Source organism: Ursus maritimus, unplaced genomic scaffold, assembly GCF_017311325.1.
Source record: "Ursus maritimus isolate PB19 unplaced genomic scaffold, ASM1731132v1 scaffold_27, whole genome shotgun sequence".
NCBI classification, from domain to species: domain Eukaryota; kingdom Metazoa; phylum Chordata; class Mammalia; order Carnivora; family Ursidae; genus Ursus; species Ursus maritimus.
The window spans coordinates 9,196,855-9,219,070 of record NW_024425230.1 but is presented as its reverse complement, the minus strand read 5'-3'; the positions used below and the strand labels follow the sequence as shown (position 1 = coordinate 9,219,070).

The 22,216-nt window shown below is 44.2% G+C and overlaps 1 protein-coding gene across 10 annotated transcripts in view; it reads left to right on the top strand.

Annotated features, from left to right (window-relative positions):
• MEF2A (myocyte enhancer factor 2A) overlaps positions 1-11,446 on the top strand; it is a 164,948-nt gene extending 153,502 nt beyond the window's left edge. For all 10 annotated transcript variants that reach the window (XM_040642702.1, XM_040642706.1, XM_040642703.1 and 7 more), the window contains 4 exons: positions 2,201-2,327; positions 5,891-6,017; positions 7,367-7,796; positions 10,413-11,446. In XM_040642702.1, coding sequence (XP_040498636.1) covers positions 2,201-2,327; positions 5,891-6,017; positions 7,367-7,733 — 621 coding nt within the window. In that variant the 3' untranslated portion in view covers positions 7,734-7,796; positions 10,413-11,446. The remainder of the gene's footprint in view (positions 1-2,200; positions 2,328-5,890; positions 6,018-7,366; positions 7,797-10,412) is intronic.
• The last annotated feature ends 10,770 nt before the right edge of the window (positions 11,447-22,216 follow it).

Here is a 22,216-nt window from a genome sequence, read left to right as displayed (position 1 = left end):
ACACCACCCCTTCTGAGGTCATGCCAGGAGATTGCCATGGAGATGAAGCCCTGGCATGGATAGAGCCAGGCCAAACTGGGTCATGCTGTGTTCTTTCGCCTATTATCTGACTCTGGAGTTCCCAGTGATCAAATCTTAGAACAGATTAAGTCCAAAGTATATCTCTACCTCAAAAATTCATTAATATTATTAGATTGATGCTGAGATGAAAATGTATTCCCAGTTACCATCTATTGACTTCTGCCTACTTCCCTTAAAGTTCACCCCCCAGTTACAGAGTCTCCAAGATAAATGTCTAAATCTTTGCAAACTACAAAATGAAGAAATCAAAAATATTTGTAATTGAGAAACGAATACATAACCAAAAACTGTAAACAGTTCATATTCTTTAAAACTTAAGCTGATTCAGACTCTAAAGCTTAATCAGTTTTAAATGCAGAGCCTTGTAGTCAGAACCAAAATATAATCCCAATCTGTTAGCATTTAGGAGGTTGCTCAGATTGGTTTGAACTCTCAAATGCGATCCTGGATGGCTCTGACCCAAAGCGAGGAAGAACAGGTGCCTTAGGGCCTCCACTGAAGTCTCTTCTGGTGGGCGTCAGGCTGCAAAGAACTTGAGAAGCCGTGCTGTTCTAAAGCAACCCGACTTCGCGGTGGCTGCAGGGTCCCACCTCTGGATCCGAAGTTTTGTAGAAATTGATCCCACCAGTTCGGTAGAAATCTTGGGCCTGAGCGTTTCTTGGGACAATCGTTTAGGGCTACTGTCTGACATTTGGATAGTACTTGAGTTCCCAAAGCACCGCCTGCGTCTCGGCTCACGAGAGCTTCGCGGTAGCTCACAGGGCAGACAGCAGAAAGACCAGCATCTTCCCTGCTGTACAAAGAGGTTCAGAGAGGTGAAATGATTCCCCCTGCTTAGGAAGAAGCGAATTTGGAACAAAAACTCAGGTGCTATAACCGCATACTGAATGGTCTTCCTTAATTAGAATAGAAATTTAAGATTGGGAGGAAAATACAGACTAAAATGAAATAAACTGGGATCTGGATCCTTATCAGATGATCAACATTCAAGTATCTAAATCTAGCCAAAGGCCCTTATCTGAGGGAAAACCGAATCACACTCTCTCTGATCTCAAGGGCACTGAGTTGTACTTTTACTGATATGCCTTAGACCCCCGCATGTCTGCTATCAGGCTGTAACTTCTTCATTAAAACCATGTATATATAACCCTGGAGTGGCTGTGCGTTGGCCTTCTTGGCTGCTGACCTCATGGATCGTGGAGTCTGTTCTCTTTCTCTGGTCTCGGTTTTGGAGCATCCCCAGATGATGATCCCCCGACCCAGAGGAGCGCCCGTCTCAGGCTGACTTGATTATGCAGTCGTTGGTTTTTTTAAATTCATTCCCAGTGTAGATAGGATCTGTGTGGATGGAGTCAGTCAGCAAGCATTTAATGTTGCTCCATTCACAGGCCTACGGAAAGTACGTTAGTCACAAGCTCTCTACGCGAAGCCTCTCCTTTCAGAAGAGTTGGGAGCCTGTGCAGGGATGCGTCCCTGAACCTGCAGCCAAGAAATAGGTCACTGGGTGGGTGGTGGTGGCAGTTGGAGAAGCTGAGCGTGTATGGGGGCGGGGCACACGGCGTGGTGGGGGGGGCAACTGCAGGATCACAGGGAAGGAAAACCGAAAGCAAGCTGTGCTTCAGTAAGCCAAGACTTAACGCCATGTTGACATGTGAATACTGCAAATATGAGTAGGTTTGATCCCTTAACTCATGGACGCACACTCTCAGGACACAAATGACTTTGGGCTCTCAAGTCTCGAAAACCGAGATGTGTGATTTTGGGCAGCCTGGTGGTATTTGTAGGGCCAGCAAGTCCTCATTTATGGTAACACATCAGAGCGCTCTCACCCATGATGCAAATTTCTGTTTTAAGGCTATATCCTTGCTATCCGTAAACACTATGAGAGACAAGGGAAAATGAATAATTAATGTAAAACTATGTCCCTTGAAATTAAATATTTAGTTGTTCCCATTAGTATTTTTAAGGGTTTTTTTTCACATCATCACTGCTTTAAGAAATAATGACATTCACATCATAAAACTGTGAAAAATGTCACTTTTAAATTGAATGTTATTTTTAAAATACAAGCCTGAATATAAATACTCAGATAATGACACTTTTTTCTGCTCTCTCACAGAATACCCAGAGGATAAGCAGTTCTCAAGCCACTCAGCCTCTAGCTACCCCAGTCGTGTCTGTGACCACCCCGAGCTTGCCTCCGCAGGGACTTGTGTACTCGGCCATGCCGACCGCCTACAACACTGGTAAGCCTGCTCTCTCGCCTTTTGTGGATTCTGATTCTTTGTTTTGTGATCAACATGTGCTTTTGTGATTTTTTTTTAAAGTACGTTGATTGAAATACATTATTTCCAGTTCTTTAGATACACGTTTGGGTGTATTGAAACACAAAGGTTAGCAAGATGTACAAAAAAATACGTTGTTTGTAGAATGATTTCCCAGCTTCAACTTTTATTTACCCCTGACAAAGAAACACGTAGCCGTTCCCAGAATTACGGCCCGTGCATCAAACCAGGGGGGACGCGCGACTGCTGCTTGGCTTTTGCTCGGTCGTTTCTCGTGACACTAGCCCGCTCCAGGCTGTCAACGTGAGAGGTTTTTCTCGTGCTGTGTTCACGCACGGGGGGAAGGACGCACTCCCCTTGGACTCAGGACCCCGGAATGTGGCCCATGTGGAGCTGCGCCAGGCAGGTTGTGTTTTCCTCTGTGCAGCTACCTTTTGTAGTTTCCGTCCTTTGTGCCTCAGGAGCAAAAGCAGGACCTTCCTTGTTTCTCCTCAGAGCCGGTCGGTCCTCCCTTCTGAGAGGAGCTCCTCCCTCATTTATGTTTACTTAGCCATTTCATTTTGAAGGAGCCTGTGTCGGGGGTCTGTTCGGCCAAGTTGGCACCGCTGCGGATTGCAGGGGCGCTGCCAGCCACGCGGGTGTCCGCGGGGGCCCGGCGTCAGCAGCTTCCCCCGGATCGGCCGGCCGAGGAGAGGCAGGCCGGGCGGTTTCGCGCGCTCACCCGCCGAGCCCAACACCTGAGGTTCAGAGGCAGAAGGAGAGCAGGAAAGAGTTAAGTGACACCTTGTCGTGACGCAGACCGCAGTGCAGGGCGTTCATCCTTTCGTGATTCTCGCGAGTGGACTGTAATAAAAAATGCTCTAATTTTAGACTTCAGAGTAAACGCTTTCGCGCGGTGCTTTCACACTGCTGTCTGCAGCTCCCTGAGGCCATCGATACATTCGATTGTCACTTTAATTCCATGTAGTTCATTTAAAACAGAATTTTAAAAGGTTTTGTTGAAAAAAGAAAGCCTCTTAGGAAAGTGTCCACTTAGCTTTTCTAACCATGTGAAGGAAATGTGCGGATCTATTAAGTGCGAACCTAGAATAAAGCAAGAGATGACACAGTGATAGAGGTTGGGTGTCCTTGCAGCGATCACCAGCCGTACGGGTGACAGGACGCCAGGCCCAGAGCTTTTGTCCCAGATTCATGCCAGCTGGGGAGACAGGATGTACCCGAGGCGGCAGCTCTGGAGGGGAGGCCCGAGCGGCTGCGTGAGCAGTCTGAGCTCTAGACGCACTTGAGAACGTGAGGAAAGAGGGAAGTGTAGGAGCCGAAAGTTCCGAGGAGCACCGGTGGAGAAGGTGGGGCTGGAACTGCTTTAACGCGAGAGCGGTTTCCGGAGCACTTCGTGACAGGTTTCCCGGGATACACAGAAGTTCCACTGTGTGTGCTTTTCGGAATGCTAGTGGGTTAGCAAGAACTTGTTTTTTAAAAGTCCAGAAGGAATGACCAAAACATAAAAACGGAGTCCAGTTCTCCCAAAACCAGCAATCACTTGGCCTCAGTCTCATTCCTTCTTGTTACTGATTTAGTCTCAGTGCTCTTTTTTGGAGCATGTATTTGGTTTAATTTTTAAAAATATTATTTGTACTGTCTTTAGTGGCCCTTTTTAAACACATGTCCGTTTTCATCTTTCTGTAGTAGGTCACCTGCCCTTCTGTACATAGAGTCAGACTCATGCAAATGGTCAGGAAAGGGATGAAGAGATGAGCAACATTTCAAAAAACAACAGTTTTTATGTAAAGGAATCCCGGGTGCTCCCTCGTGCGTGTCAGGAAGGTCACCCCCAGCGTCACAGACCTGCTCACGCGTCCATTCAACACATGTTTATGGAACACTTGCTTTGTGGCGGGTACCGGGCCGGGCACACAAGAGTGTATAGTTCGCAGTGGAACTCAGGGCCTGCCAGGGGAGAGACACAGGACGGACGGCTCTAGGAGCTATTGATTACAGTCGTATTAAGAGTTGTGTTGAAGCGTCACTCAGTGGCACACATGACTCAGCCAGGCAGAGCAGGGAGAACGTTCCAGGGAAAGGGAGCACTGTGTATGAAGACTAGCAGACAGGAGCGTCGCTGGAGGGCTGGGGATGGCGCAGGGTGCGCAGAGCTGAAACCATAGAGCTAAGGAACGATTACGGGCCACATGGAAGGTCTGGGATATTGAGAGCACCGAGAAGCCCGAAAGCTTTAGGCAGAGAGGTATCGTGAGCGTATCTGTTATTTGAAGATCACTTCGGCTAGTGCTCGGAGGGGCACAGCTGCGTGCAGGAGACCACACAGAAGGCCGCACGGTGGCCCAAGTATGGGTCCTGATGGCTTAGACCAGAGTTTGGCAGGAGCGCTGGTGAAACGGGCAGGCTTGAGAGACAACACGGACAACCGACCAGCCTTGCTGGTTGGCGGGAGGAGAAGAGAAGGATCAAGAGCACCCACTGGTTTCTGGCACGACCAGTGAGGTGAAGATCGGTGCCGTTTATTCGGATAAGGAGCAGGTTTGGAGGAGATGAGTCCAGTTCGGGTGTCAGATCTTGTGGTGTTTGGAGAGACATCCGAAGGACATACCAGGGAGGTGCTTGCAGGGACCTAGAGCTGGGGGCGGGGGGCTGCCGAGGGCGCCGCGGCAGAGTCCTGAGCACCGGCTGTGTTCCTTCCACTGAGTCCCTCGTTTGTTAATGTTAACTCACTAGGAAGACCAGCTTCTTTAAATACCTCTCGAGACCTGAAGCAGCAGTTGAAAGTAGAAGAGATTTTGCCACCTCTCTTTAAAACTAAATGGAAAAGACAAGTGTTAATGAAGAACCAAAATAACCCGATGTGTGGATGAAACCTAATGTCCTGAGTCGTGGTGTTCAGGGAAATGAGCTGTAGTCCCTATTATGCTCTTGTCACACACAAGTTTTTTCCTGAACTTGAAGTTGTGTTGCACGCAGGCGGGGCTCTTTGACAGCCGTGTACTGTGAACGACCGCCGTTCGTCAGTTGTGCGATAACGTCTTCTCTGGGCCACCGACTCGGCCCTGCATGAGAAGGGGTGCTGTGTCCTTCCTGCTCCCCTTGTACTTGGAGAAGAGAAGAGCTGCTGCTCTAGCTCCATCCACTCTGTCGCTCCTTCTCCCGGGGGTAGCGGCGGGCCCGTGTAGGACGACAGCTGTGTACGCGCATCCCTCAGCGACGGCCCTGTCGTCATCTCTATTTACAAGTCTGGAAAAAGGGTCTCAACTTTTTGTGAGATGGGAAACTGTAAACATGTAGTACAGAGTTGAGACTGACTTTACTGAGATATGATCCCAGAGAAGCGAACGCAGCTAGGACCCGGAAACCTCCCCAAAGAAAAACTGTTGTGGGTTTAGACCTGTGTGTTTTATGTTAAGAAATACCTGGCTTCTCTCAACCGGGGAACTTCTGGAGCTACTCTGTGAAAAACAGATTTTGCTTGGGCCTGCTCTCACACACGAGTAACGCTTCTTCCCTTGTCCTAGATTACTCGCTGACTAGCGCGGACCTGTCGGCCCTGCAGGGCTTCAACTCCCCGGGCATGCTGTCCCTGGGACAGGTGTCGGCCTGGCAGCAGCACCATTTAGGACAAGCAGCCCTCAGCTCTCTGGTGTGAGTAACTAGAAATTGTCCCCGAATCTCTCCTCCTGGCCCTGCACTTGACTTTTCTATCGGTTACAGTCTTTTGTGCTGTTTACTGTCATGAGACTATCCTAGAATGATTCTTTTTTATGTGGTACAAGTGTTTGGAGAAAATATTTCCTTTACGTGATTCTAGATAATAGCTTGGATACTGATCAAACTAAGCATTCCCTGAGGAGATCTGGGGAGCCGGGCTTCTCTGCTGTGGAGGTAGAGAGACTCAAATAGTAACCAAGGGATACTGAGGCACAGACGTCACCCACATGCACCTCTCTTCTACCTACCAACCAACCATTAAGCCACCTAGTCCCACCCCCCTCCTTCCCCACCCCTATATCTGATTCCAGTGTTTGATGAAAGGCAACTTAAAGGTATTCAGGCCCACCTACCACCCCTACACACACACACACACACACACACACACACACACACTCTCTCACACTTTTTTTTTGCTTTGGTGACTATTAGTAGACAAAGGGAATAGGAAAATAAGCAGCCAACCCTCATGGAAGCCAACTGGGTCTGCTGTTGTGTCCCCTCTTCTGAGATGCTACATTCGTCCTGGTTCTCCCCCTGCTAGCGCTCTCGGATCCCCCTGGGCATCACCGTAAGCTCTTCTCACTCCTGTCCCCTCGCCCTGCCCATAAGCAATGTTCTCTCGTTGAACTCTTCCTGGTGAGCTGCGGTGTGAGAAGCAGGCTGGGATCAACCACATGAAACCCAGTAGCGGATTCACACACAAGATACCCAACCCCTGCTGTTCCTCCCCTCCTGTGCGTGGAGAAAGCCAAGGTGATTTTCCTTCCTTTTCTTTGCCCATTGGCCCTCGGGGGGGTCTGTTCATCCTAAATGAACACACCACAAGTGGAAATGGCTTGGCGCTTGGATTGGGGCAGAAGCCTGTACACACACTCCGCTACTCTGAGCAGGTCAGCCTGTCGGAGGCGGTGTCCCACCCGGAACTTAGGGTCAGGTGACGGCCTTCGAGTTGCCGTGAGAGTAGACACAGGGCCAGAGCAGAGAAGAAACCAAGAAAGAGAGGACGCCGAACGCAGGGGGCTGTGGCGTTCCTCTCCCGTTCTGGTCCACGCGCAGCATCAGACACACCGTGTCGGCTCCTGCACCTGCGGAAGGACCGGGGTGTGGGCAGGGGCAGTAGCCACCAGCGCACTCAGCCCTCCTGCTTTTTGTTCTTCCACGGAGAGGTCATTAACGCCAGTCTTGGGGAGTTCCGGCAGGCTTTCCATCAGACGGTGGCTGCAGCAGCATTCCCGTTATGCAGGTGCACTCACCAACCGTCTAACGTCTTCTTTCCTCAGGGCTGGAGGGCAGTTATCTCAGGGTTCGAATTTATCCATTAATACCAACCAAAACATCAACATTAAGTCAGAACCAATCTCACCTCCCCGGGATCGAATGACCCCGTCAGGCTTCCAGCAGCAGCAGCCACAGCCGCAGCCGCAGCAGCCGCCGCCTCAGCCCCCCCAGCCCCCCCAGCCCCGGCAGGAAATGGGGCGCTCCCCTGTGGACAGTCTGAGCAGCTCGAGCAGCTCCTATGATGGTAGTGACCGCGAGGATCCACGGGGCGACTTCCATTCTCCAATCGTGCTTGGCCGACCCCCCACCACAGAGGACAGAGAAAGCCCTTCCGTCAAGCGAATGAGGATGGACGCGTGGGTGACCTAAGGCTCCCGGGCTGGCGTTCGTACTTCGTGATCCTGCAGCGAACTGCCCTACATATCTACGTCGGTAAATAAGGACATGAGTTAACTATATTTATATGTACATACATACATATATATCCCTTTATATATATATGTATGTGGGCGTGAGTGTGTGTATGTGTGGGTGTGTGTTGCATACAGAATCGGGCACTTACCTGCCTCGTAGATCTGCGGATGTGCTTCCCATGGCAAACAAAAAGCACCCTGTAGGCAGAGTCTAGTCTGGCACTTCCTTGGACTACTTGTTTCATAAGATAACCAGTTTTTGCAGAGAAACGTGTACCCATATATAATTCTCCCACACTAGCTTGCAGAAACCTAGAGGGCCCCTACTTGTTTTATTTAACTGTGCAGTGACTGTAGTTACTTAAGAAAAATGCTTTGTAGAACAGAGCAGTAGAAAAGCAGGAACCAAGAAAGCAATACTGTACATAAAATGTCATTTATATTAATCACCCAGCCTGGCATGGGTCTCTGTTGCAGAGGGGTGCATGGGAAGGGCTGTTGATATTTTAAAAAAAACAAAACAAAAAAGCCCCACACATAACTGTTTTGCACGTGCAAAAATGTATTGGGTCAAAGAAGTGATCTTTAGGTAATAAAAAAGAGAGAGAGTAGAAAACACGCATGAGATATTCAGAAAATACTAGCCTAGAAATATAGAGCATTAACAAAATAAATTAATATATTAAGTTATAATTGGACTATGTCAGAAGTTTCTTTTTACATTCATATCTTAAAGAAACTGATTTTAGCTCATGTATATTTTATATGAAAGAAAACACCCTTATGAATTGATGACTATATATAAAATTATATTCACTACTTTTGAACACATTCTGCTATGAATTATTTATATAAGCCAAAGCTGTATGTTGTAACTTTTTTTTAAGAGAATAGCTTTATCTTGTTTTAACTTTTTAGTTTTATTTTAAGAGGGGGAAAAAAAAACAAACAAAAATATCTTGCAAGCAGAACCTTGGAAAAAAAAAGCCATGAACACTTATTATTCTATATGTAAATTAAAAGTTGAGCCAAACTCTTTTGTGTATATAGCATCTTAAATATATTATCACCTTTGGTGTAAGTACCTATGTATTGTATGGTCACCAGATTAAAAAGTATATTTTTGTGGATTGCCGCCAATTTGGGGGGAAAAGGCGAGATCCTTATTAAGTAGAGTATTCACTGTTTAATATTGACTATTTTGTTAAATATACTGTACTTTGGATTTTAATTATTAGCCCAGCCTTTTCAGAGGGTTGTATAACGGGGTTTCTCCCTCACTGGTGGTGAATGTGTGCTGTTACGTTGTAATCTTCGTGCTGTACGGGTTGGGCATCATTATATATTTTATGTGTGTACATAAATAGCAAAGTGGCAAAAAAAACTGGTGTTAAGTTCATCTTGCATAAATATAAAATGTGTTGTAACAGATTTTATAAGGCATTATTTAAAACTTGCCTTTTGTGAGGAAAAAAAATATAGTAGAAAAAGCTGACCTAATTTAATATTAGAGAACATGGCAAAATAGATGAGCACAAAGGTTTTATAAGTGGTAAACGATTAGGGAAAAATATTTGCGGGGGAAGGGATCTTTTTTCCTGGCCCCTCTAAAACAGAATGATGCAGCTGGTTACAAAATACTACCATTCAGAACTCTCTGGGCCTCGGAAGGGCACTTGGGTGTGGGGAGAAACTCTCACGGGCACGTCGCTGGCTGGCACGGCTCGCCGGCCTCATGAAATCCGGGCCGCACTCAGCTTAGCCTTTGAACGAGGCCTGCCTCCTGCGGGAGGACAATGAAGCCACGATGGCGGGTTCGTCCGTTTCCTGGGCTTGTGCCACAAACAAAATTCAAAGTCCTGTATATCTTTCATCATAGATTTTTAAATACACCCTTTCCTGAGAAACTCAAAATAAGGGTTTAAAAATTGCTGCTATTTTGTATTTCAAACTTAATGTTGAGCAGCTACCTACAATTTTTTACTTACGTTTTGCTTTTCCCCCTAAATTGCCTTCCTTCTGACATTTTCCTCATATGCTATTTGTGACAAATCAGCAGCCAGATTTCCTGACTGACACATAGGTATTAGGTACAGGGGAAACCTGTGGTGTTCACAGCTACAACATGGAATTCGGTTTTAGTAACAGTTTGGGTAGGAACAAGGGAGGGTGACGTGCTGTCTCCTCTTGTCAGTATGGCCGTTAGGCTCTAATTCAGAAAGGATTAGTTTCTCTTTAAAATGTACTTACTTTACTGAACTGCATACAGGCACGTTTCTTCATAAGGTCACACCCGATTGAAACAAGACAGTCTCCCAACACTGAATTTCCAAGATAATCCTTACCACTTTGTAAACCATTTATAGCTTTGAAAGTGTTAAGTGATTCTTTCGTTACTATTCATGCACGTTCATGAACTTCTGCTGTACATTGGAATAGGAGTTACCACATTCGCATTTACTGTCTATTTTCTTGTGTGCCTTATGAGATGGCTTTTCTGACTGTATCTCAATAGTCTTTCTTTCTATGCAGGTTTATAATCAGTACAACTACTGTTTTCTAAAATACTATTACACGAGGCTCGGAGTTTGTATTTCAATTACACTGACCAAGTAACAATGTGTTCCGTTTTCAGGAAGTGAATATTTGACTGTTAACCCTTTTCCTGTCTGCCCAGTGTGACCTGGAGCATATGGACTTGACTTGACAGACACCCCTCACCCAGACTCCATGTTCAGACACGTACACATGCACGTCTCCTGGTGGAAACCAGCTCAGAGTGGGGAAGACACGAATGGTGTTTCTTTAGAACTGACTTTTCTTACCGTTTTAGACTCGTGTGTTTTGTATGACACCATCACAAAAAAATTTTATCCTTCAGATGAAGTATTTTATTACTAAAAGACAAAAACAAAAAAAGAGGACGCTGCACTGGTTCAAGTACGGTCTCCAACAGCTGTCCTTCCTCAGTGCGCTAACTGGCCCTACACTGAGAGCGAGAGTCACCGTTGTGTGTCTGCAGATGGTCCCGATCAAAACTCCATCTTTTGAGCCCTAATTATGTCCATTGTGTTAGAGACTAAGTCAGGGGTTTGTTCTAAGAGAACAATATATGTTTTACCATTTCCTTTAACTATAAGGACAACTAGTAAAGCATTAACCTATTTTCTGTATTAACCATCATGCGCACAAGAAATACATAGTAAATAAGGAACCAGAAAACTCCTGGCATTGGGTCGTAAGAAGCTAGAGGATTAGAATGTGAAAAAGATTTTACAAATGTAAAACTCTTATTTCTCTGTAGAAACTTTCTTCACTTTGCTGTGCAAGAAGACACTGCTTTGCTATATTTAAAATGGCTTTTTTAAAAAGAGATTTATGTATTTGGTAAATGTTTGTAGTCAACAGTTCACACAAAAGCTGTACACGGTTTGATCATGTAAAACCGTTTGGCGGCACAAGCTGGACTTTGTTGCCATCCTTGAGATGAACCTTTTAAGAAAAATAAGTTAATCTCAATTTTTCCCTGAATGTGTTGTTTTTTCTTCATTATACAATAAATATTATAGTGAACTTTTTATCAAATGGTTAAGAAAATGCTAGAGGTTGTTGTAAACTATTTGTATCCTGCACTCACTACAGTAAAGACGGACTGGCTTTTCCTGTGTACTCCAGCCTCTGTCATGTTTGCCGCCAGTCGTCCCCTTCCCTCCCCCCGGATGCCTCTCCTGTCCCTTCCCCTCACAAAGGCCTTTTCCACCTACAGATCCCCTTTACTTACTTTGAGGCTTGGTCCAGGAAACGGCAGTGGCATCTCGCCAGCCTTGCCCATAGCTGCTCCTGAGGCCTCCCCTCCTGGGCCCCCCGGGTCCCCGAAGGAAGCAGCGGGCGATCCAGGGCCCAGCGTCGGCCAGCCTGGCTGTTACTGCGGTCAGTGTGGATCGGGTAAGCCCCTTCGGGCTCCGCTAACAACTGCTTGCAGGATATACTATGGGGCGGGGATTTCTGTTAGAATCAAATGATAGCAAGTTCTGTCTACCCAAAATGCACACATAATACTGAGCGAGTGGCAGCAGAAGACAGATTTACTAAATGATTTTCAAAAGTGACAGGTGTGAAACGTATCTTCAACTTGGCAGTGGGAAGTGTTCTCTTCCATGGATTTGCCTTCTAAGCCAGCTCCTAACTGAGCCGATTCTTGCTGTCAGTTAAATGAAAAGCTAAATTTTTCTGCTGGTTTTACTCACTGGCTACAGTGAAGCTCTTATTAGCAGGGTTTGAAAGCTGGTTGAGTCCTGTGGCTAAAAATAGTCTAATCCCAGCTGCAGCTACTTAAAATCAATGCACTGCGATTTCCTAGTTTGCTCCCACGGGTGCCGCCCCCCCCACCCCCACGAGGCTTTAGCCTGCGCGGGAGCTGATTCTGTGTCCGAGCCGCAGCAGCCCCGAGGGGAGTTTCGCTTGGAGCCCCTCCGCCAGCTGGATGGCTCCGGCCGCTCTCCTCCGCCCGGCCGGTCCGTAGGGGTCCAAGCACCATCCAGCTGTAGAACTGAGGACACCCGTGTGTCCTCCCATCCTCCACAAAAAGTGCGGGGCTTCCGCAGAGGTACCTGGAACACTGAGGAGAGGGGCTTCTCAGGGACCGGTGGACTAGTGCCATTGCGCCGCGGCCGGTGCTGAGCCCAGCGTGCGAGAGGTGAGCCCTGGGCCCCAGCTGTCCCAGGGTGTGAGCTGAGGACAGGCGCTTCTCAGCCAGCCCCCAGCCAATGCCTGCACACAGCCGGGGTGCGCCCCTTCCCTCCTGCAAGAAATCTGCGCTCCCAACTGCATCTGTGTCTGCTTCCCAGACGACCCAAACTGACACGCAGCTCACCCAGCTTTCAAGAACGTGTCCTAGACTTCACTTTCTGACATCATCTGCCTGCTCACTCTGAACCAAAGCAGTTGAAGGCAGCTGGGGACGAAAATCCAAATCACAGTTGTACTAATTGGTTTCACTGTATACTCCCTCCCCTGTTTAAGCTTTTTTTAAACTTTGAACTTTCAACTTACAAAAAAGTTGCAAAAATAATCGTTTCCAAATCTTCACACAGCCTTCCCTAGTGTTAACATTTACATAACCACCGTCCCACTATCAGAACCAGGAAACTGACCCTGTTACAGGACTACTAAGCCCTCCTGTCACTGGCCGGCATCACCACACCCACTTGCTCCTCCGGCGTGAGCGCCCCCAGTAGGGCCACAGGGGAGCCCTGCCTCCTGTTCCTTGCCAGCACCACCGCACCCACCTGCAGCTACAGCTAGTCCCTCCTGCTGAGGACCCCGCATGGCCTCACCCACCTTTTCTGAAACCTGACCCCTGTCACTGACCTCCCCTGCACTGTGTGCGCCCAGGGCTAGAGTGTGAAGTCCTAGGGCAGCACGCTGACACTCTGGCCCTCTGCCAATGCCAGGGAGCCCATAGTTGGCCCTAGCCCTTGCTCCCTGCCCTGACACCCATCGCTACAACTTTGTCTGCAAGTGACCTCTGTCACTACCTAGGAGCCTACAGCTGGCCCCGCACAATAGAGTGTGTGCACAACATTGGCCCCATCCACCAATGCTGCCTGCCCTGGTCCCTAGCTACTTACTGGTTCTAGAGACATGGCTGAGAAGCCCAACAGCCCTTCCAGGCACTGCAGACCCCTGCAGTGATCACCAAGGAATACGCTGTTACCAACAGTGCGGACCCCAGGGGGCTTGAGACAAAGAGCCATGCTCCAACTAGACCTACTGCTACCACGCACCCCTGCATTTGTTGCCCTGCACCACTAGACCTGGGTCACAACATGATCCAGTGCGCCCCATCTGCAAGTTAAAGGCTTCTCTAACCAAAATCAGTCCATAAAGTCTGGAAGAGGTGAGGGAAACATGTCTCTACCAAAGGAAGAGTCCAGTAGCTGGACTCAAAGAAATAGAGATGCAGGTATTGCCCGACAAAGAATTCAAAATAATTGGAGTACAGATGCTCAGAGCTACAAGAGAACACATAAATGACTCAACAGTATGAGGAAAATGATACAAGAACAAAATGAGAAGCTCCACAAAGAAAAGAACCAAATTTTGGAGCTGAAGACTACAATGAACCGAAGAATCCAATAGTTTCAGCAGCATAGTTGAACAGATAGAAGAGAGAGGCACTGAGCGAGAAGGCAGATCAGTTGAATTTAAACAATTAGAAGAGCAATTAGAAAAAATAATGAAAAGGAACAAAGCCTACAGGAGTTATGGGACACAATCAAAAGAAACTGTATGGTGACTAACATATAAAAAAAGAAACAATGCACATATTACTGGAGTCCCAGAAGAGAGAGAGAAAGGAATAAAAAGCTTATTTAAAGAAATAATGACTGAGAATTTCTCAGACATGGGAAGAGAACTGGACATCCAAGTTCATGAAGCTTGGTCACCACAAAATTTCAACCCAAAATGTTCTCCAAGATACATAATAATGAAATGTTCTAAAACCAAACCCAGAATTTTAAAAGCTGGAAGAGAAAAAAAATTTTCTCACACAAGGGAACCCTCATAAGGCTCTTAGTGGATTTCTCACCAGATATCTTACAGGCAAAGAGAGAGTGGGATGATATATTCAAAATGCTGAAAGGAAGAAGCTGCTAACCAAAATACTTCACCCAGCAAAGCTGTCCTTCAGAAATGAAGGTGAAATAATAAAATCTTCTCCTAATAAATAAAAGCTGCTAAACTTTTGCCACTAAACTACAAGAAATGCTAAATAATAAATATATAATAATATATAAAAAATAATAAATAATAAAATCTTCCCTAATAAAAGCTGCTAAACTTTTGCCACTAAACTATACAACAAAAAACGCTAAAGGGCTGGGGGGTGCCTGGGTGGCTCAGTCGGTTAAGTGTCTGACTGTTGATCTCAGCTTAGGTCTTGATCTCAGGGTTGTAAGTTCAAGCCCTGTGTTGGGGTCCTTCTCCAACTTAAATAATATTTATTTTATATTTTATATTATATCATAAAATAATATTTTAACAAGCCCACTTTAATGAAATTTTTAAAAAATTATAAAAAAGAAATGCTAAAAGGAATTAGTCCCTCAAGATGAAACAAAAGGATACTAATTAGTAGCCTGAAAACATATGGAGATACACGGCACACTGGTAAGGACAAGAATCAGACTTAGAATACCTTAACACTGCTAATATGGTGATGTGTCAGACAAAGACTCATCTAAAGATTAAAAGGCAAAAGTATGAAACCTAGGTATAGCTTCGACAGTTTGTTAATGGATACACAATCAACAATGTAAATGGTGTCATCAAAATGTAAAATGGGGGAGAGGATAGTTTTTTTTTATATGTGATCAAATTAAATTGGTATTAGCATAAAATACACTCTGATATCTATAAGAATTTTTATGTAAACCTCATGGGAACTCCAAAACAAAAATCTACAACAGATACACATGAGAAGAAGGGAATCAAAGTATACTGCTACCAAAAATCATTTATTTACATAGGAAGGCAACAAGAGGAAAACAAAAATGGAACTATAAACAGCCAGAAGATAATAAAATGGCATTAGTAAGTCCTTACCTGCCAATAATTATTGTAAATGTTAATGAACCAAATTCTCCAATCAAAAGGCAAACTGGCTGGATGGATTAAAAAAACAATACCCAACTATATGCTACAAGAGACTCACCTCAGCTGTAAGGACAAACATAATTTCAAAGGAATGGCAAAAGATACTCCAAGCAAATAGAAACCAAAAGAATATGAGTAGCTATACTAATATCAGACAAAATTGACTTTAAGCCAAAAATGGTTAAAAGAGACAAAGATGGTCACTGCATAGTGATAAGGAGGTCAATTCATCAAGAAGATAGAAAAATAATATATATGCAGACAATTTCAGAGCACCTGAATTGTATTAAGCAAATTCTAACAGATTTGAAGGAAAAATTAGATAACACAATAATAGAAGGGGACTTCAATATCCTACCTATCAACAAGAGATCATCCAGATAGAAAAATCAGTGAAAAAGCACTGCATTTGAACTATACTTTAGACCAAATGGACCTAACAGACATACAAACACGCCAACCAACAGCAGAATACACATTCTTCTCAAGTGCACACAGAGCATTCTCCAGAATACATCACATGTAGGTCATAAAAAAAGAAAAAAAGTCTTAGCAAATTTAAAAAGACTGAAAAAAAATACCAAGTATCTTCTCTGACCATAGTGGTATAAAACCAGAAATTAATAATAGGAGGAAAGCTGGAAACATAACAAATATATGGAGACTAAAAAACATGCTCTTGAATATATAGGCCAAAGACGAAATCGAAAGAAAAATCAAGTATCTTGAAACAAATGAAAATGGTAGCATAACATAGCAAAAGCTATGGGATGCTGCAAAAGTAGTTCTAAGAGTCCTTCTAAGTTTATAAAAACAAAAATCTACAACAGATACACATAAGATGAGAAGCGAATCAAAGGATACCGCTATAGAAAATCATTTACAAATGCCCACATTAAGACACAAGAAAGAAGGTAGATAAACAACCTCACTCTACAAGTCAAGGCACTAGAAAAAGAACAAAGCCCAAATTTAGTAAAAGGAAGAAAATAAAAAGATCAAAGCAGAAATAAATGAAACAGAGACAAGAAAAATAATTAAAAAGATCAATGAAACTAAAGATTTAGCTAGAGTGACTCAAACAGAGAGGACTCAGATAAATAAAATCAGAAATGAAAGCGGAGACATTACAACTGCTACTACAGGAATACAAAGGATCATGAGAGACAACTATAAAAAATTATATGCCAACAAAATGGATAATCCATAGGATATGGATAAATTCCTAGAAACATACAACCTTCCAAGACTGAAACATGAAGAATTTGAAAATCTGAGCAGACAAGTGATCAAGTAAGGAGATGAATCAGTAATCAAAACCTCCCAACACACACACACACACACACACACACACACACACACACACACACACACCTCCCAACATAGAAAAGTACAAGACCAGATGGGAATTCTACTAAATATTTAAAGAAGAGTCAATGACAATCTTTCTCAAACTATTCCTAAAAATTGAAGAGAGGGAAACACTCCCAAACTAATTTTACATGGCCAACATTACCTGATACCAAGGACAGATTAAGGAGCTTACAAGACAAGAAAATTACAAACAAATATGCCTTATTAATATAGACGCAAAAATCCTCAGCAAAATATTAGCAAACCAAATTCATTAGCACATTAAAAGAATCATTCACCATCATCAAGTGGGATTTATCCCTGGAATGCAAGGTGGTTCAACACACACAAATCAGTGGATGAATGTGAGACACAGTAATAGAATGAGATAAAAATCATATGATCATCTCAACAGATGCAGAAAAGGCATCTGACAAATACCACAACCTTTCATGATAAAAAATCCTCAACAAATTAAGTACAGGAGGAAGACACATCAACACAACAAAGGCCATCTATGACAAACCCACAGCCAACATCATAATGGTGAAAGGTTGAAAGCTTTTCCTCTAAGATCAGGAACAAGACAGAGATACCTACTGTCACCACTCCTAGCCAGAGCAATCAGTTAAGAAAAAGATGATAAATGGCATCCAAATAAGAAAAGTGAAACTGTCTTTGCTTATGAATGATATGATCTTATATATAGAAAATCCTACAACCAAAAAACTGCCAGAACTAATTGACAAATTCAGTAAAGCTGCAGGATACAAAATAAACATACACAAAACAGTTGTGTTTCTACACATTAACAACAAAATATCTGAAAAAGAAATGAATAAATCTAACCAAGAAGGTGAAAGTTTTGTTCGGTAAAACCCACAAGACTTTGGTGCAAGAAATTGAAGAAGACACCAAGAAACGTAACAGTAACCTGTGTTCGTGGATGGGAAGGATCCCATCTCCCAAAGCCATCTATAGACTCAGTATCAAAATCCCCATGGCATTTTCAAAGAAATAGAAAAAACAATCCTAATGTCTATATGGAGCCACAGAAGACCCTGAACAGCCAAAGCAATCCTGAGAAAGAACAAACCCGGAGGCACCACATTTCCTGATTTCAACCTATACTACAAAGCCATAGTAATCAGAATAATTGGCATATAGACCAACAGAACAGAATTGAGAGACCAGAAAAAACAAAACAGAACAAAACAAAAACCCTGCATATAGCATCAACTAATATTGACAAGGCAGCCAGGAATACTAACTGGGGAAAGGGTAGTCTCTTTAATAAATGGTGTGGGGAAAACTGGATGACCACATGCAGAAGAATGACATTGCACCTCTATCTTATACCATTCACGAAAATTAACTCAAAATGGATTAAAGACTTAAACATAAGACCTGAAACTATAAAACTTCTATAAACATAGGGGAAAAGCTCCTTAAAATTTGTCTTGGCAATGAGTTTTTAGATATGACACCAAAAGCACAAACATCAAAAGCAAAAATCAACAAGAGGGACTACATCAAACTAAAAAACAAAAAAACAATACAATGAAAAGGCACTCTATGAATGGGAGGAGATATCTTCAAACCACATATCTGATAAGGATTAACAGCAAAATACATAAAAACTCATACAATTCAACAGTATGAAAACAAACCATCCGATTTAAAAATGGGCAGAGGATCTAAATAGACATTTTCCCAAAGAAGACATAAGGATGACAAATAGGCACACGAAAAGATGTTCAACAACACTACTCATCGGGAAAACCTAAAGCCAAACCAATATGAGGTATCACCTCACCTTCATCAAAAAGAGGTAACAAGTGTTAGTAAGGGTGTGAGGAAAAGAGAACACTTGTGCTGTTGGTGGGAGCATAAATTGCTTCTGTCACTATGGAAAACAGCATGGAGGTTCCTCCAAAAATTAAAAATAAAACTACCATATGACCCAGCAATCCCACTCCTGGGTATATATCAAAAGGAAATGAAGACAGGATATCAAAAAGATATCCACCCCTCCTTTCAAATGCCACCTTCTCTTAAAAACTTGCCTTGTTTTATCGACCATGTATCATCTTTCCCATTTCCATCTCATGGGGCCCAGCACGTTCTACCACATCACCGCCCTTATATAAATTTTACCTTTCCCACTAGATTAGAAGCACCTTGAGGGCAGGGACCATGTCTTGTTTGCACATAGCCTTCTGGCATATAATCGGTGCTCTGAAAGGTTTGTGAGTAAATGAATGGTAGCACACGTTCCTAACTCAGGGTGGCGAATGGGATTTAAAATAACAAGTATTTCCTAAAGATCTGGGAGGGTCTCCCTGTGATCAGACCCCCTCCCCAGAGCACTGCTGTAGCAGTCCCTCAGGACTCCTGCACAATGGAGGGCAGGATGGAAGAGGGCACAGGGCACAAGTTGGATCTGCACATCCCCATCCTGCCAGTCCTTCCCAGGGCTGTGGGGCCTGACTGTGCAGGGGGCAGGGAGGGTGGCCCCATCTCTCCTCAGCTGCTCTGCTGTACCCAGGTGGCTCCTGGAGAACAGGCAAAAATGGATCCTATCCCCTCTCCCACCCCTGTGTCTCTGCCTGGCCTGGTGAAACCAGCAGTCCCTCCTCTCTGGAAATAAGTTTGCAGGAACCTTGTCCCAAGGTGTTAAGTACTTCAGAGAAATGGCTAAGGAAGGCTCCTTTACTGACACAAATGAGGTTTATTTCTCATAGTCAAGGAGCTTGGCTCACTGGCACACCCAGAAAATAGGCAGGTAAATGCTGAGTCTACAGTTATCCTTAGGGTGAAGGCAGTGGCTCTGACTTCTTATCATGTGGACCCGAAGATATTTTCTCAGTTTTTCTCTTTCTTCTCTTCTGTCAATTCTGCCTCCTCCTAAAAAACCCTGTCCTGGGAGGCACAGAGCAGCAAAGCCCCAAGCAAAGAAAGCCAGTCAGCCTGGGTGGGACTCCCAGCATCCCAGTTTACAAGTTACATGATCTTAGCTTTGTTTTTCCATTAATAAAACAGGAATGGTAAGTGCCACCCTCCCGAGGACACTGTAAAGGTGAAATGAGTTGGTGTATAAAGCTCTTAAAGCACCATCTAGCATCTAATGAGTGCCACAGATTAAATGAGGATTGTTTTTCTTCTGCACTGCATCCCCATCTTTTCCCAAAGAGAAATCTTCACATCTGTTTGGGTCCTTCCTGTAGCCAAGCTCAGCCTCCTGCCTTGCCAACCCAAGTGGCTACTGTCTCAATTCAATGACTTTAGACATGTCTCCTCGCACTTCTCCCCTCCACACTCATTCTACTGCAGCCTAGGCCTTACATGGAGCTGTGACCATCTCCCAGGTGATATCTTCCAGGCAAACCTTCGTCACCCCCGAGGGCCACCCCAGCCAGCGCCCGGCAGATGCAGTGCTCCAAATATGTTGCTTGAATAAATGGATACATTAGTCCACTAGGAGGTCATCCCATTGCCTTCTCTGACACTCCCCCCAGGACACCAGGTATGGGGAAGAGGTAGACCTGCCAAAACACAGGGACAGACACCCTGATCTCCTACTAAGGAAAGCAAACCTTTTTAAACCCCATCTTATATACAAATGGTTGTAACTCTTTAAGACAAACATTTCCACAAAGAGCTCCTGGCTTATGTCAGGAAGAAGCTTCCAAGGAATGGTAGAAAACAGGCCAGGAGAGGGAAAGTTTTCTGCTCATTTAAAAAGCAACATGAGGGGTGCCTGGGTGGCTCAGTCAGTTAAGTGGCTCACTCTGGCTCAGGTCATGATCCCAGGGTGCTGGGATCAAGCCCCACATCAGGCTCCCTGCTCAGCCGGGAGCCTGCTTCTCCCTCTCCCTCTGCCCCTCCCCCTGCTCGTGCTCGCTCTCTCTCTCTCATAAATAAAATCTTAAAAAACAACAACGACAAAAAAAACCCATCCCTAATCCAAGCTGCAAACACCGCACTACTCTGCAGCAGCATTTTGACACCAGCCGACTGGCCGGGAAGCTGAAAGTCCAGCATCACCCTATACAGAAATCTGCCCCTTTGTCTGCTCTCTCACAAATGGCTTCCAGTGCTGATTATCAGTCTCTGGATCAGGTGAGGCCCAGGCTTCCAAACCACCTCACAGCAGCTACAGCGGCCTGTGCTCAGAACTCTGGACAACACCCTTCTGTGCCAGGCAATGTTTTAAGCAATAACACTGAGACTTTCTTCCTTTTTCCTCTTTCCTCAAGTAGTTATGGATAATGTACATCTGACTGGCTTTCCACCTACCTTGTGTCTTTTAAGTATTCCCTGCAGATATAGTTTTTTGTCTACTGAAAACTGAAATTCATTCTTTTTCCCCAAAGGCTTCAGAGTGCAATTGAAAGGAAATACAGACTATTTGGTGAGATCTTTCAGGATTCTGCACGTAGATGCAGTTCAAATATCACCTCCTCGGAACTCCAAAGTACACTCCCCCTCCTCCATGTATACTCCCCCTATACATGTATATTCTACAAAAATTCCCTGATGCCGTCTTCATAGCACTTTTCACCCTGAAATGGTTGTGTTTTATTGTCTACTGTTTACTGTACTTTGGGAATGTAAACTCTACCAGGGATGGGACACTGTCCTACCCATAGCTCTATCCCCTAAAGGGCCAGGCATATAGTCAACATAGAGTCTACTGAATGAATCAATGAATGAATGAACGAACAAATGAGTCAGTGAGTGACTTTACTTTGATAAAAAGGGAGAAAGGAAAAAGGTAGCAATTGTTGGCAATTAAATTTTTTTCTACCAAAAACAATAATCAAATATGAGATTTCTGGCTCTCTGATCAAGGGCAGAAGAGAACACTGAAAATCTATATAAATGGATCCCTTTAAAACTATGTTAATGGAAGCAATCCAAGTATCCACCAATGGCTAAATGGATAAACAAAATAAGTGAAATTCTGACACATGCTACAACATGGATGAAATCTAGACACACAAAAAAGGACAAATACGCGTATATGATTCCACTTACAACTGACTACTAGAGTAGACAAATTCAGAGAGAGAGAAGGTCTACCCAGAGCTGGGTGAAGGGGAGAAAGAGAGTTAGTCTTTAATAAATAAAGAGTTTCTGTCTGGGAAGCTGAAAGTTCTGGAAATGAATAGTGGTGATGGTTGCACAAGACTGAATGTACTTAATAACATGGAACTGTACACTTAAAAATGGTATTTATGTTATGTATATTTTACAATAAAAATTTTTAAAAACTATGTTGGACAACCCAAATATAAACTAAGTAGTTAGACCTGATGAAAAATAATATTAGAGGAATGACATCACCAAGATGACAATATAAATCATTTCTGACTTTAGCCCCCCCCCCACAAGAACAATAACAATTATTCATGAAAAGACACC